The sequence below is a fragment of the Micromys minutus genome, assembly GCF_963924665.1.
Source record: "Micromys minutus genome assembly, chromosome: 18".
Lineage (NCBI taxonomy): Eukaryota > Metazoa > Chordata > Mammalia > Rodentia > Muridae > Micromys > Micromys minutus.
The window spans coordinates 2,764,972-2,781,689 of record NC_137953.1 but is presented as its reverse complement, the minus strand read 5'-3'; the positions used below and the strand labels follow the sequence as shown (position 1 = coordinate 2,781,689).

Genomic DNA, 16,718 nt, shown 5'->3' with positions numbered 1-16,718 from the left:
AGGTTCTCTGGAGAATCTAGGCTGGACCCCAAACACCCATCCTAAGCTTGGATCCAAGTTCTCTATGAACTGAAAGGACATCCCAGGACGAAGAGACGGGGCTCAACTGTGGTACACGCTACAGGAGGGGTTGGTGTTTTTTTTCTCTAGCCCACTCTTTGTAGATAGATGTCCCCCTCAGAGCAGCCCGTGGCGGAGGCTAGAGGGCCAAGTCAGAGAATCAAGATGCGGGTGGTGGGGGCTGGGTGGGGGGGGTACCACTAGATCAAGCATCAATGTTCCAGTCCGGTTTTTGCCTCCGACTGGGGACCGAATCCCCACCCGCCATCCATCGCCCCGCCCCACCCCGCCCCCCACCTTGGGGCAGGTGAGCAGTGGCCAATGGGGGAGCGCAGGGCAGGTGCCCGCTAACTCTCTCCTCGCAGAGCTGCAGCCCAGGCCTGGCCCGGCAGAGCTAGGAGGATCGCGGGCGGTGGTCGCTCCCTGCTTGACTAGTAAGGAAGAGAGCCTGGAGGACCGCAGAAGCCGCTCTCGGTAGCACAGGCAGCCGGTGCCCGGCCGTTTGCAGGGAAGCTGCCTGCTGGGCCGCAGGGACCACGCTCCGGGCGGTGCGCAGTGGCCCAACACGGTGCCAGGGCTCTCGCACGCCCCTCGCCGCCCCGCTCCTGGCTGGTCCGCAGGGGCCGAGCGCGGGCGGGTGGGCGGGCGGGGGAGGTGAAGGGTGCGGGCGTGAGTGCATGTGCCAGGCTTGGTGCACACCCCGCACGGCGGCAGCGCCGGGGCACCGAGCGTTCCCCAGAGCCCCGCTACCCCACTCCGCTTCGGCGGCCGCGACCATGTTCCAGCCCGCGGCTAAGCGGGGTTTCACCATAGAGTCCTTGGTGGCCAAGGATGGTGGCACCGGCGGGAGTCCTGGCAGCGGGGGCGCGGGCTCCCATCCGCTGGCTGTGGCCGCCTCAGAGGAACCACTCAGGCCCACGGCGCTCAACTACCCTCACCCCAGTGCAGCCGAGACGGCCTTCGTGAGTGGCTTCCCTGCCGCTGCAGCTGCGGGAGCCAGCCGCTCGCTCTACGGAGGGCCGGAGCTGGTGTTCCCAGAGGCCATGAACCACCCCGCTCTGACGGTGCACCCGGCACACCAGCTGGGCTCCTCCTCGCTGCAACCCCCTCACTCTTTCTTCAGCGCCCAGCATCGGGACCCTCTCCACTTCTACCCCTGGGTGCTTCGGAATCGCTTCTTTGGCCACCGCTTCCAGGGTGAGTGTCCACGCTGTGTTCGTGACCCGGGGAAGCGGGGGAGGCTTAGTGCGGCGGCGGGGCTGTTCAGAAGTTGTTGGGGGACAAGGCTTAGGGATCAGCCTTGAATGTGAGCAGGCGACTAGCCTGTGGTCTGCAGTGTTGGGACCGCCACGCTTTCCAAGGATGTAGTCTGTTGGGACAGAAGGCTAAGAGCATCCTAGGAGCTTTTTCAGACCCTCCTGTGACCAACCTTAATCTCCTCTCTACAACTAAACCAGTCTCATCTCTGAAAATGCTGGCCCTCCGCCTTTCTTGTGCCAGAGCTTTGAGCTGTGACCATACTTCGCCCGCTTGGTCACTACAACTCTTGGTGCGTCGGGGCAGGGGAAAGTCCACCTGCAGTCCCTGGCTCTGTGGGAAGCGGGGCAGCGTGGCGTGTTCGCTCAGCTCTCTTGGGACTTTTCGCAGCAACCTTGGCCAGACTTTTCCGAGTCACATGTGCCCTCTCCGACCCAAAGTGGGAAAGGTTTCCGAAAAGCAAAGTGGTTTTCTTCACCGCTGACCTCCTCCAGAAACCCACACGGTTGCTACCCGGTTGCTAGAGCTCAGGACAGTCCTCTTGAGTGGGAGGTGATGAAGGAGGGGCTTTTAAGGTCATATCTAGTCTTATCCCACCCCGACTGCAACCGCATCTAGTTTGCTAATTAAGACCTTAAAAAAGCCAAAAGACCCTCCAAAAGCCTTAAACACACACACACACACACACACACACACACACACACACACCAGTTTATCTGACTTCCCTAAAGAAAAGAGAGTTGTGTTCATTGCAGATAATTTTCTTCTTTGGATGTGTAGTTTTCTTTTCTTTAATAAAAAAAAAATAGGAAAAGAAAAGGTTGGCCTTGATTCCTATAGCAGTCGCTCAGTTCCCACTTCGATATAGACTTTGCCCACAGGTAAATTAAGCGTTTTGTAAAACAGCAGCAAAAATAAGACAAGGTTGCACTTTCGCTCCAGGAGCTACACTGACGAGAGCTACATGGTCAAAATGAATATGATATGTGACACAATTATTTATACGATTAAAGAATTTTTTTTCTTGAACCTTTAGCTATAGTCGCTTAACTGGCTTGGAGAACACTATTTGGAGAGGGCCCTGATTTGTCAGTGACCCCTCTCACCTGACCACTACATACGAACTGAGAAATTCCCGAGGGTCTAATAGTGTGATTCTTTCAGCGCGTATTTTTATGGGCATTATTTTTCCTCCTCCTCCTCAAAAAAAAAAAAAAAGTGTCCAGGCAGGAGCAGAAAAGCCTAAGATATTAGTTGCCTTAGGTAATATTTCCTGTCACTTAATATCAATGCTTACTACTAAAATGAGGTTTTATTTAAAATTAGCTAACTGCCCGCGTCCCCCCCCCCCAGGGGGTGCCTCTATCTTCAGCTTTGTGCCCACTGGCAGAGTTTCGATTCTTCCCGGATGCGAGTCCACAGGGTTGGTGAAGGATCCGGGACCCTGGAAGACAGGGTGTTAAGGGCTCCTACCCTAGTCCAGTGCCTCAGCATACTCAAGATGCTTCCTGGATGGGGCTTCTTCGTCCCTTAGTCAGGAACCTCGCGTTTTTCTCTCTACCTTTCACACCTCTGGCCCCGCACGCCGATCCTGCTCGCCCGAGGCTGGAGATGCCTTTTGAGAGAGATCAGCTTTCAGGCTTAGAGCATCCCCAGCCGGCGAGGCCAATACATCCTTCTCAAAACCCTCCAGGAAATTTCCGCTGCTCTCTGAGCCATCGGTCCCAGCGGATACGTTGTGGTGTTACACAAACGGTGGGCTTTTTCTCTCCAGAACCGCGTCTCGACGCGGAGAAGAATCCGAGTGTGCCCGTGCTTGCGAACTCGGAAGTCCAAAGGGTGCTGACCAACCCGTTCCAACTCCGAAGTGCCGTGGCCCCGCAGCCCGCATCCAGGCGACGCCGCCTCTTCTCCATCCCACCGGGTCTCGGGACTAAGAACCCAGCCGTCCCAGGCCCTCCGGCGCCGTGTTTTCTGGAGAACCGGGTCTCCGCGATGCTCACTTCAGTCCCCGTTTTGAAGCAAGAAACGAAACCCGACAAGAACGAAAATGAACCCGCGTACGCGTTTTGTGCGCAGCGCTCCCGGGCAACGCGAGCGAGCGGGTGGCGCCTGGAAGCTGCTTCTCCCCTAAGCAAAGAGGAAAAGACAGGGTGCATGGTCGGGACCTCCGAACTGGGGGCCAATCGGGAAGAGCCCGCGAAGATTAAGCGAGGCTGGCGTCGTTTCGGTGACATTTCTCAGGGATCAAGAACTTTTTGAATTGGAAAGCTACGTCTGAAGGAGACTAAGGGAGGCTCAGCCCTGCCAACCCTGCTGCGGTTGTGGGCACTAGCTTCAAAGGACGCCTTTGTTCGGGCAGGAGAAGGAGGGAAGAGCTATCTCCGCTTTCCTGTCGACCCTCCAAGTTCTAGCTCCAGGCCATCCCTCCTCCGGGGCACCAGGCTCCAAGTCTGTAGCTGACGCGGCCTCTCCATCTCGGACTGCGGCTCCAGCCCAGGGCGCTTCGGATTCTTGCACCCACTTTCCGCAGCCTGGGTCTTAGTATCTCCACTGCTAGCTGCCAGATATCACCTTGCAGAGGTCTGGGGAGAGAGAATGTGGGAATTTTCACATCCTAACTCCTAACTCCAGGGAAGAATGGGTTCCTGTTCCTTTCCTGCGGGTGTCTGAAACTGACACCTTTTCTCACAGCCTGAAATTACTTCGTCCAAACAGGCTCAAGTTTGGTCTTTCCTGTGGCTCAGTCAGGAACTGTGTGGGTTCCTCTGGAGGTGGTAGGGAGAGGTGGACCCTTTCCCATAGGTCAGAAAGAGAGGTGTTCGGTACACAAACACCTCGACACCCCTGTCCTCACAAAACAAAAACAAAAACATGTAGCCATTGATTAATATCGTCAGATGTTTGGTTTTGTGCTAAACACCATTGTTCTCGCTGAAAAAGGCTTTGGTGTTTTGTTTTTTAATTAAATAACTTGTCATCATTTATCAGTATTTTGGATAATTTTGTAGCCTCAGGTTTTTTTTTTTTTTTTTTTTTTTTTTTGTACTTGGGTCAAGAAGATCTTATGATTCAACGCATGCATATGAACGCATACTGGGGCACATGCTAACCACTACAGCAGGATATTCCTTCCGTTTCCCTGAACCAAGCAAGACTGGGGAGTGGAGGCAAAGAAACTGATTCAGGCTGTCCTCACCCTGTGGGGTTTAAACAGACAGGGCGAGCTTTCCTCCACTACACAGGTGACACAGTCCCCAGCACCTCAGTACTGCACAGCAGCAGAGCCCAGCCTGGCTTTCTCCACTCCTCCATTCCCTGTACACCTCTGCATCCCTCTCAGACCTTCGTCTTCTCCACTGCGACTCCTCTGCTGTGTACTAGGCCAGACAACTGAGTAACTGGAACCAAAGCCCATGAATGCTGATATAAACAGGCCTCTTCCCCACAACCTCTTCTCTGGCTCATCTGTCCAGAGAAATCACCCTTTGGGGTTTTACCTGGACTCTAAGCAGTGTGGGCTTTGGAAGCAATTTATTCAATAAAGGCTTCTCGTCCATTTTTCCTGCCTCCCCTGGACTTCCAGCTGGTCCTCACCCAAGGCTCCTTCCTCACTCCAGGAGTAGCTTTTCCCCCTCTTACTCTCTGTGGCAGACCACTTCCTTGCCCATCCCTCCCAATTGAAACTCCCCCTTCTTCAACCAGGCTGGTGGACCCTGGGTCTGCTCTTGACACCCACCTTAGGGGGAGATGGCCTTCCTTCACTCCTCAGTGACAACCCTCGTCCTGTTGTACAGTAATGCAGACCCAATCACTTAAAATGCATAGGTGATGGAAGGTCAGTCCCAGACAACTATGTTCCAAAACAGATTCCAGCAACCCAGTCGACTGGCAGAGACTTCCAGAGCCCCAGGACAGTGGGCAGTCGCAGCCAGTAGAGGGACAGTCTAACAGCTGAATTTTAACAGGGACACCTCATGAGGTGACTTTCACTTACATAGCTCTTTTCAGAAATGGGAGATCTCATCAGAATTGTCCAGACTACTCTCTTCAGAGGGAAGCAGAATTGTCCACTGGAGTCAGCCCAGTCAGTAGCCATCTCTTAGGACACTAATTGGATCAGTCAGTCTCAACAGCCCACGCTGTCCAAACATCCCCTCTAGGGCTCTGTGTTGTTGGGTCAGGGGAACTGATAGAGGCCTTCGTGTGAGGACCAGTGTGGGATGGTCTCAGGGCTCTTTTGAGTCCTTGAGAATGTGCAACTGTGTGAGGGCCCAGTGGGGGCCCTGCCAAGTCAGAACTGTGGCTAGAAGCCTGCTCTGGCTTTTATACTTCCTGACCACCACCCCAGTGTGATTCAGTACTCTTCAGTGTAGGAGTGGGGTGTGGGAGCTTTGCCAAGGGACAGTCACTCTCTGAAATTTTATACAGTAATGGGAGGAAAAGACGGCAGGGGGGAAGCTGGAGGGTATATTTACACACACCCATAGAGAAACCAATATATCTGTATGTATGTATGGAAGATATATATATATAGTCATTTACTTCCATGGTCTTTCAGCTCAGGACTACTCAGAGAGAAAGCAGGAGCCTTTTCCAGGAGAAAGGGTTTTTCTACTCTTCCAGCCTGCCTTCACAGTGTTTAAGGCCTGAGGAGAGAAGGGAGGGACAGAGAGAAGTAGATTTGAGAACTCCAGGGTCTGTCTGCCTGCTAGCTGGACCGGGCCTGCTTTCACCTCAGTGTGGTGGAGCCTGGGCCTGCAGGAAGGATTTTTCAGCAGGGGTGGGGGGTGGTAGTAGCTCCAGCACTTAGCTGCAGGGGTCCTTTAAGCAGGAGTTAGAATCTTTGGAGGACTTCCGGTTAGTCTTCCCCATGAGCCTTGCCTTGCCCCCATCACCTTTCTGAGCCACAACCCTGTCTTTTTTATAGCTAGTCTGGGAAGAGGACTTTTTAAAAAACTAAATAACTAAAAGCTAATCAATCTTTGGGGCCTGGGTGGAGGTAGTATTGTAAGGGTGCAGGAACAGACCTAAGGGATTTCTGCCATCGCTTGGCTTTTCTGCTGCCCCTGGCAACGTTGGGTTTGAGCCTGTTGGGTCCTCATCAGGCCTGGGCTCGCGTCGAGTGGATTCTGCTCCTCGTTCCCTGCGGGTATCTCTGGAGTGTGGTCTCAGGGAAGGGCGAGGGAACTGGGAGAAGCGGAGGAGGTGGCAGGATTGCAGAGGTGGCAGGGCGCCCCCGAGGCAGAGGCCTGCTACTCACCCGCGCCCCTTCTCTCCATGTGTACCTGCCTGTGCTGCTGTCGCGTCTGGGCTGCAGCGAGCGAAGTTCCCCAGGACGGGCTGCTTTTACACGGGCCCTTCGCACGCAAGCCCAAGCGGATTCGCACGGCCTTCTCGCCCTCGCAGCTGCTGCGGCTGGAGAGAGCCTTTGAGAAGAATCACTACGTGGTGGGCGCCGAGCGGAAGCAGCTGGCAGGCAGCCTCAGCCTCTCTGAGACGCAGGTGAGCATGCTCCTGCTGCAACCTCGGGGTGCTGGAGGTGGGCGGTTGGGTGCAGGTGTCTCTATCCCTCGGGTTCCTAAAGTCACCTGCGGGCACCTTCGCATCCCTGGAAACCCTACCCTTTCTCGGCCTTGCCCTACTAAGTGTCAGGAGTGTTGTTTTGTAATGAGACACTGTGTAGCCCAGGCAATCCTCCGGTCTCTGTCTCCTGCGTTCTGGGATCACATACTGGTTCCGTTTCCCCCGGTCTTACAATCAGCGCTAAAGATTTCACCAGAAGCATAGTGGTCTGAATTTGGTCCCTGGTGAGCCCAGGCTGCATGAGTCTAGATGACATAGTACCCACAAGTCTGTGGGAGTGGTCTGGTCTTCTCAGCCCTGGCAAAACCGGGGAGACCTCCTCTGACCCCAAGTACCTGCGGTGTCTGGGCAAAGAAAGCCAATGTCAGCTTTGCAACAGAGGAATGAGCCGCTGAGAGGTCAGCTCCTAAGTGGAGAAGAATGTCCAGGCACTGGACATTGGCCAGGGCTCTGCTAGGACTTTGAGAACCATGGCTCATTCCTGGTTCACCTTAACGTGTTAAGCTCCCAAGAGTCTTTAGGGAGCTGTCAGTAGAGTTATGCACACATGCAGGGCCTGTGGAGTGTTGAGGGAATAAACTCCATTGGTGTTGGGGGGAGGGGGGCTTTGAATGGGTGACATTACAATTCCCATTTCCGGATGAGTACTTGGTTATTTAAAGGAAAAAAAAAATATGTCTGGGGAACGGTAAAGAGATAAAATGAGGGTTTTTGTAAGGACCTTGCCATATATGAACACGGAGTGAAAGTACCATTTAACATTTGGTCAGTTCCCGTGAAGGAGGACCAGAGCAGCTGAGGGACTCTCAGCCAGGCTGCTGTTCTGGGTGGCTTTCTAATTTAGGTTTACAGACCCTGCCAGTTCTCAGCTGCTGACCTTCAGCTGCTCTTTCCTCCTGCCCCTGCTATACAGATTTCCTACCACCCCTCTGCAGGTAGGGGGGTCTGCCTGTGCTCTCCCTGGTAGACGCTGGGGTAACAGGGAGCACTAGTCTGGTAGGCAACCCCTGGCTGCACCCCAGTTCCCTAAACTGATCCTGGTCCTGGTATTTTGGCTACAGTATCTGGAACCCCAGATGACAGTTAAATCAAGGCCTCCTTTCAGGCCACCACAGGACCGTGGGGTTTTAGACTTGCTTAGGTGACAGTTCCTACAAAGCAGCAGAGTTGGTTTTAAACATTGTTTTAAAGAAAGCAATGTTTAAAAAAATAAGTTAATAAAACAACACCTCTTTTCCCTCCTGGCAAACAGTGCTTTACAATTATTGTTTAAAACAAGGTGTTAACTTAAGAATGGTGTTTATAATTAGCTTCGTGTAAGAAAAGTAATATTTATTAAATGTTAATTGCAGGAATGTAAGAAAACACAACAGTTTATAATCCTACCACCCACAGATTAGCACTTGTTGAGATCTTGTCATTGTTTTTAAACTTTGCATTTTTCAGCACAGTGAGAACATGTTTAATTAATTTTTCTCTCAAACTGAATCTAGCTTCCTGTCAATTTTAACTTCTGGTAATACCAGTTCATAGTTGATAGGCTGGTTGTTGCTTTCATTTCTGTGATGGGACAATTCTAACAGGCTTTTAGAACAGAACCAAAGAGAAGAATACAATGTGTCTGTTCTGCTAACCCTCAGGACTCTTGGTTAATCCTGCTCTGGGGGGGGAGGGTGTTACCTATGGAAGGAACACCACCCCCTCCCATCAAAGAACACCTGAAGGGGCTGAGAACTTCCTTGTAGCTCTGCCCTTCCAGGTAAAGACCCTGAGGCAGAGAGGTGAGCTAAGCAGCGTGCCCAAGGCTGGCAGACGGGACTTCTGCCTGTTATGCACAATGGGCAAGTTGCTTGACCTCTCTCAGTTGTTTCTGCATCCAGAGAACACATCCAGAGAACAGTTTGAGGATTAGAGGGATCTTCCATGAACTCAAGTAACACCCGCTCTTTGTTTAAAGTAGTGCATCAAATTGGTAGCACAATAAAGACCCTGCCTAGGTTTCCCTGGGCTAATGTTCTTCCTGCCACATCCAGTGTCATCACCGGTTGGTTACCTTTCGGTTGTCCTTGTAACTTCCTCTCTGGACTTACACGGTAGAATTAATTAGCTCGCCACCCACCCCTCAGTTTCTGCCGTGCAAGCTGACCTGTCATTTTCTGTTATCTGTTATTCATCAAGCATGTGGTGCTCAAGTCAGCCCCCTGCTTTGTGTTTCTAACATGATACCTATGTCTGTCAGCCAGGCCTCTGTGCTCTGCCCCTCACATGTAACTCTCATGTACCTAGCAACTTTACATCTGTGATCATTTGCTCTCTCCCCAAATTGGGAAATTTATGTTCTCTCCAAAATATGTGCTTTTCTTCTTAATAATAACCTCCACATACCCATCTGTTGACTGTCCCACCCATTTTGTCTTCTGTCCACCATCCATCTCTAGAGGGCTCTTGGCAGCTAGTGACATCTTCGTACCTGACAATGATCTGTCATCTTGCCAACTCAGCTCTGGCTCTGTCCCCTTCCAGGTCTCCACTGTCACATAGCTGTGATTGGGAGAAATAAATGCCAGGTTTGTCCCCAGCCCTGAACTTGTGAAACTCGCCATCCACTTCTACTTCTGACTTTTCTGTAGTGTGTGTGTGTGTGTGTGTGTGTGTTCCTTCCTTCATTCTCCCAGAACTCACAGTGTCCCCCTTGCCTTTCCTAATAGGCATCACATTTTGCTGTTATGACTTAATTATCTGTCACATCCATATGTCAATCTGTAGATCGGCTGCATCCACTCTCAGGGAAGTCTTAAAGCACAGGGGTACCCAGGAGATGCTCTTAGGACACCCAAGATGCAGTTCAAGGGAGAGACATTTCCCACAGCTCACTGGGTAATTACGATGAACAATAGGTTTGAGCATCTTGGTTGTGGGAGGCAGAGGTCAAATTTATTCTAGCACAGTCCCCGGCATAGTGCAGACACTCAGTAAATATGCACTGAATAAAAGCCAGGCATGGGGCTGCCGAGATGGCTCGGTGGTTGTGAGTACTAACTGCTTCCACAGGACTGGGATTCAGTTCCCAACGCTCACGTGGCAGCTCACAACTGCTCCAGTTCCAGAGGCTCCAACACCCTCTTCTGGCTTCCACTGGAACCTCATGCGTGTGGTACATATACAGGCAAAACATTCATGCATATAACATGAAAGTAAAAAAACAATCAGTCAGGCAGGCTGGCATCCACCTATAATCCCACACATGGGAGGCAGAAGCAGGAGTTTCTGAGGCTCTATACTGAAGCTGCGCTGGTTTATGTCAATCTGTAGACAGATTGAGACTCTGTCTCAAACCAACACTGATGGTTGGGTTTGGTGGCACAAAGACAGGCTATGGATGAATCTCGGAGAAGAGCTCTATGCTGGCAGAGGTGTTGGGTAGCCTGGGCTACCTGGTACAGAGCGGTGTGTGTCAGCTCAGAGTGGTGTCCGTGCTGGGATGACCGGGAGGTGTTCAGTCCAAGAGGGGGAAGGATGGTCCCAGACCACAGCCCTTCTGGTTGTCACTTATTCGATTCTCACGACTGTGGTGCAGCCATGGGGTGTGACCGGGAAGGTGCCCATCTAAGCTTGCATGCACATGGCAAATCTAGACCTAGGTGAGGTCAGCATCTCTGTCGCCCTGAGGGTGTGTTCCCACCATAGGTGACACCTGCAGGCTGACTATTGGGGACACCAAAAGGGCAGACAATACCTGGGGTACCCACCCGACACCAGTGGGCAGTCACAGGTCATATGGGGATGAGTGCTGTTCTTGGCTAAGCACGTGTTCATGTAGCCCCTAGAACAGAATAGACCATCAGTGTCTCTTGACCTTGTCTGCCTTTTACTTCTGCCGAGCTCCGAGAAAAGCAAGAGAGTCTTCACGTAATGGTGAAGGCTACTGCAGATATAGTCTACACATGCTACAGGACAAGGATGGAGAACTCTTGATTGTTGACTAACATATTAAACTAAAATACATTTCCTACTATGTATATAATATATATTATATATAGTCATATATATATAAAGTCTACACATCCTGCCGGACAAGGGTAGTGTGAGTAAACTGAGTCCTCTTGAAGTTACAGCTCCGGATGAAGGGGTCCGAGGAGACCTGATATGTGGGAGGACCCCAGCAGGCTTCTGGACTGGAAGGTTTGGAAGAATGTAGGATTCTGGGTAGTGTGAGGGTGTGTGGGGGGCAAGGATTAGAAGAGGGCAAATCAAAGTGGAGTTGGGGTGTCCATTCTGAGGCTTGAGAGCAGGGAAGGAGGGAGGGAGGTCTTGGGAGTGCTTGGGTATTTTTATTTTAAACCTACCTATGGGTTTTCCTCACAGACATCCAGGGTGGGTGCCTCCTGCTGTGGAATGCCCTGCCTTTGGAGGGATGGGTAAGCAGGAGATATCCAAGTGACTTGAATTTTAGGGAAAAGTCAAAAGTTTGACAGTAACTCACTGTGGCTCTGGGATGACAGGGCTCGGGTGTCTCCATATTCCTGTAGCCTAGAAGTCCGGAGTGGTGGGGTGAGAAGGAGCTAAGCAAGACTTTCTGAGATGCTGGGGCTCAGGCTTGAGAGCAGATGAGTTTAGTACAGTGGGGGTGGGGGAGGATGGGTGTAGGGAGCAGGATATAAGGTAGCCCTGGAGAAGTTGGGGTGACCCCAGCTTGGGGGAATGAGGGTTGATCTGACTCCGAGAGCAGGACGTCTGACATGATCAATTGATAGGAAATGGATCCCCAAGAGAGGGCAGGGAAGAGAGCAGGCTGAACGGTGGCGTGATTGATGTCTCCAAGCTGCCGTTTATTCTAAGGACTTTTTCTGTGTCTGAGGCCGACAGACTAAGAAGACATGCTTAAAATTAAAGCAGAAGAGAGAGAGCAGTAGAACATAAGGAGGAACTTCCCATGTCAGAGTTACAGGATCTTGACAGGGATGTTTGGGCTTCTTAAAGCCAGGACAGGGTCCCGGAACATATACAGGCACCTGGAGCTGAGAGGCTGAGATCGGAGGAGAGATGAGCGAGGTGGAATGACCCCTCCTTTGTTCAGGGCAGCAGATTACTCGGAATTTAACTGTGGTCTCCAAAATACTAACAGGAGCTGTTTTCTACTTATTTGTAAACTCACTGTCCATCCATTCATGAATTCACGCATGCGTGTCTCTACCGTAGCGTGTAGTGATCAGTCATGAATTCACGCATGCGCGTTTCCACTATAGCAGGTAGTGATCCATTATGAACTCACGCATGCGCATCTCCACCATAGCGTGGAGTGATCGGTCATGAATTCACGCATGCGCATCTCCACCATAGCAGGTAGTGATCCATCATGAACTCACGCATGCGCATCTCTACCATAGCGCGTAGTGATAGTCCTTTGAGGAAGTGCTGTGTTGGCCACTCAGAACAGGTTCTTGCCCTTTATCCTGCCTGACTCAAGGCGAACACTGCCCCTCTCTACAAAGGGTGTCTCTCCACCAGCTTCCTCCAGCAAGAGGTTAATGCACTCTCTCTTGCTTCCTTGTGCTCTTTATGGTTTCAAATTCCTGTGTACAAATCTATCTTGTCTAGTTTTATTTCTGTTGCTGCGACTAAAATATCCTGACAGAAAAACAGCTCAAGGGAGGAAAGAGTTTATTTGGTTACAATTTCAGGTTATAGCCCATCACTGAGGGAAGTGAAGACAAGAAGTCAAAGCAAGTGCTTGCAGGTAGGCTTGCTGGCTATTCTACACAAGGTAGCTTTTAACCAAGCAACCCACTTTAGGCCAAAGTGCATCAGGAACCCTGAAGGATGCTGCTCTCTGGATGGCAAGAAGGATTATGCTCACCTAGCTTTCTTAGACACTTAAAGACCATCTGCCCAGGGAATGGTGGCGCCCGCAATGGGCTGGGCCTTCCCAGGTTACTCAAAAACCAAGAGAGTTTTCAATAGAGGTGGACACAGGCCAATCTGATTTAAGCAAGTTCTCAATTGAGATTATCATCTCCGAAAAGTCTACTGTGTGTTAAGTTGGCAGTTAAGGCTAGCCAAGATGGTTCAGTTTCTCCCAAACCAACCAGTGCAGAGGTAAGTATTGATGATGCTCAGGACAACTTGGTCTCCAGGCCGAGCAGAGCTACATAGTGAGACCTTGACTCAAAGAACCCCAAACAAGATCAAATCAAACTAGCACCCCCCCAAAAATACCAAACCAAACAAACCAAAACCCTCTAGCAAAAGCATGTCCACTAAAAGACTGCATTTGAGCAGTGAGCTTTCCCAGCCCCGTTTCTGATTCCTCCCACTTTCCAGGCCTGTCCCTGGCAATGCTTGCAGTATAGTGTTGGGTTACTCCACCTCTGTACAACTGGATGGCCACACCTGGACAGGCCTTCTGGGTCTTGGGACTCAACTTCGAAGCCAGAGAGGATGCTACTTGGTCTCCCTAGAATCTAGGAATGTCCAAGCAGGCTTTCAAGGCCAATTAGAGTTCCAGGTTACATAATGAGGCAAAATGAGGAGTCTGGCTTCACCAAGAAATTAGGAGATACTCAGTAAAGTGAGAATTCAGGAGATCACAGGAGCTTCTCCCCCAAGCCTCAGGGGTCAAGCTGGGTGGGCGGGGCCTCCTGCTAACATTTCTGGCATGCTTTGGGGGCCCCGAGAAGAGTGAATATATATTGGCGTTGGGATGGGTGAATAAAATTTAAGGGAACAAAGAAAAGGCTTGGGTGTTCCGTTCCGTTCCTTTCTGTCTTGCCCATGCTCAGATTTTTGTCTCCCATGGCTGTGACTGCACCACACCAACACTGTTCCTCCTGGCTTTTGTCTATTACGAAGTCACAACTGCCCCTGCCATTATAGGATTTATAAACAGGACCTGGATACCCAGCCCAGCGTTGCTCTGCAGAAGACATCCAGACTGCCTATGAAGAGGGCTATTCCAAGAGGGGGGTCTTTCTTGTCCCTAGTGCTGTTAGGGTCTCATGTAACCAAGGCTGGCCTTGAAGTCACTATATACCTGAGGATGGCCTTAAACTTCTGATCCTTCTATCCCCACTTTTCAAGTGCTGGAACTATAAACTTGTATCATCTCTCCTTCATGTGGTATTGAGGCTTGGTGCATGCTAAGCAAGTACCCTATCCACTGAGCAACAGCTATAGCCCTATTGACTTTAGTTCTCTTACAAAAACAAATAGTTGGGATTCTCTTTTGTGTGGTGGACCAGGATGCTGCCCAGGCCTGAAGCCTTGTCCTGGGCTCTACTCTGCCATGGGTAGTTTCCTTCTTTGACTGGCAAGGGTAGCATGCTGGGTCTGTCCCATTACAGACCACTGCAATCATTAGTCTCCAGAAGGTAGAAAGGTACAGAGAGTGACCCCGTCTCTGGGTGCTGTCCACTGCCCCCTTGAAACCACGTGCATCCAGCCCACTTGGACTTATCAGATAGGATGCCCTGTAGACAGCTCTGAGTCATTCACAGAAGGCAGGGTAAGCTCACCCACCCACGGACTGGCACAGTCACACAATATGCTCTGGGGCAGAGGGCAGGAACTGGGCTGACCTCCAGTGGTGTACTGTGAACACTGGGGCTCAGGTGGGCATGGAATCCAGAAGTCCTGAGCTCAGAGCAGCCAGTATCCTTCCCTGTCAACCTGAGGAAGGAAGGAGTCCCTAACCGGGTGCCTGGGTGCTCCCAGATCCTGCTCTCTGTCTTGAGCTGGTGGCATTTGGAACACCGAGCACCAGTGTTCCCACCTCCAACCTAGTGGCAGGACAGATGGCTCAGTGGAGGCCTCTGTGAGCAGGGATTGTGAGGAGAACCTTGGAGGGCCTCTATGACTGAGAGGAAGAGTGTGTGAGCTTGGCACATCCCCGGCATGAAACCATCCTACAGCCAGGATACAAGGCCCACTTGTCAACTTTGCTGTAGATGCTTGTCTCCAAGGGCTGCCTTCAGCCCGGCCCTGAGTTCTAGCCCCCCACCCCCAAGTAGACACTGCAGAAGTGAAATGTTCGCCACCACGTTACACAAACCACTCACCAGTACTGTCTGCATAGCCACACCCGGCAGCACCTGCTTGTTTAAAGCTATGCTGATAGTCACGGGAAAACACCAGGACTTGCAACTCCCTCACCCCACACCCCCTACCCAAGGGATCCACTGGCCCAGGAGTCCAGGAGGTGTCTTGGAACAGCAAAGGTCCCAAAGCATGTCTCCTATGGATGAGGGATGTGAGTCCTGCTAGCACCAAGAAGGATTTGGACCAGTGCAATCAAAGAAATATGGAAGTACTGAGAGTGCATGGGGACCAGCTATGGGAGGGTGTGAGGCCTGTGTTGTGGACACCCAGTAATGCTGGGAGGGATGATTGGAGCTAGGAGAGAAGGAAGGAAGGATGGTAGAGATGGAACGAAATAGGGCTTCCTGGAGATGCCTAGAACCACAGGCCTGTCACCATGAAGGATGCTGTCCCCCTTGTGCAAGCCTCACACAAGGCAAGGCTCCTTGGCACAGAAGTGGGGACTCCCTAGGTTCAAACAAGCACTCACTTCTGTCCTCCATTTCTGACTGTTCCTTGTGTGACATGTAACATCCAGATGAGCCACAGGGGTCAGGGATGTTGGGTCAGGAGGTGCAGAGCTGACTCTGTGTGTGGGGTAAGGCCTCAGACAGAACTCTCCCCATACTTGTCTGTCCAAGGTCAAATGATCAGGGGTGGATTTTAGACCGCCCTGAGGAGCTGGCACCTGAGGGACTGGGGTTCCCTACCACACAGCTCTGGCCTGCTCAGTTCTGCTACTGAAGTAGGTAGGAAAATTTCACACAGTACAGACAGCATGCGAGCTTACAGCATCCATGAATGAATGGTTCTGGGATCTTAGATGTAGTCTGGCTGATACAGGCCATGTTCTTGGTATAGACACCTCCTCCAGGTTACAAAGCCATGACTGTGTGGCAGTGTGAGGCCAGCACAGGAGATGGAATATGCTTGGGGCCCTCCGGGAATGACTACATCTTCTCTGGACACCGGCAGAGCCCTAGCCAGCTATGTTCTTTTCTGCCTGGTCACTGTGGCCGCAGACTAGGAGGCTCAGCAGCCATACCTGCTCCTTTGTCTTTGAGAGGGCCTTATATAACTGCCCGTATGTGTAGCCCAGTCTGTTCCCTGCTCTCCTCACTTGCATCTAAGGAGCAGTCCTCCATACCTGGGAGGAGGGGGCAGATTCCTGGAAGAGAGAACCCTGGGCTGTGTAGCCTCAGTTTCCCCATCTGACTCCCAATTCAGCTGGAGCGTGGAGGCCATCCTGGCTGCTTTGGGTGTTTCTTACCTGTGCCCCTCCCTCCCGGCCCAGGTGAAGGTGTGGTTCCAGAATCGAAGGACAAAATACAAACGGCAGAAGCTGGAGGAGGAAGGGCCGGAGTCTGAGCAGAAGAAGAAGGGTTCCCACCATATCAACCGGTGGCGTATCGCCACGAAGCAGGCCAACGGGGAGGACATTGATGTCACCTCTAATGACTAGGGGAACAGTCAAGAGCCCACAAGGGCAGAGCATTGCTTGCTGCTGGCCGAGGCTCCAGGGGACCGACACTGGACTCTGGCCACTCCTTAGCCAGGCTGCAGGGAGGCCTCAAGTCACGGCCCCACAGGGCTTGGAGCCTGGGGCCATCACTGTCAGAGGGACAAGAAAATGGGCTGGCTGAGGCCTGGGACTGCTCAGCCTTCTGGTGGAGAGCCTGCTGCTTGGGTGGACCGCCCATCACTGCAGCCCCCAGCTGCTCTCCATGTCTCTTGTCTTTGTT

General features: G+C 51.8%; 1 protein-coding gene across 1 annotated transcript; it reads left to right on the top strand.

The window, feature by feature from the left end:
• Positions 1-737: 737 nt before the first annotated feature.
• EMX1 (empty spiracles homeobox 1) lies at positions 738-16,438 on the top strand (the record flags this gene model as incomplete). Its single annotated transcript, XM_080932468.1, has 3 exons — positions 738-1,257; positions 6,638-6,822; positions 16,271-16,438. 3 exons carry the CDS (start codon positions 738-740, stop codon positions 16,436-16,438), a joined length of 873 nt encoding a protein of 290 aa, XP_080788594.1.
• Positions 16,439-16,718: the final 280 nt, after the last annotated feature.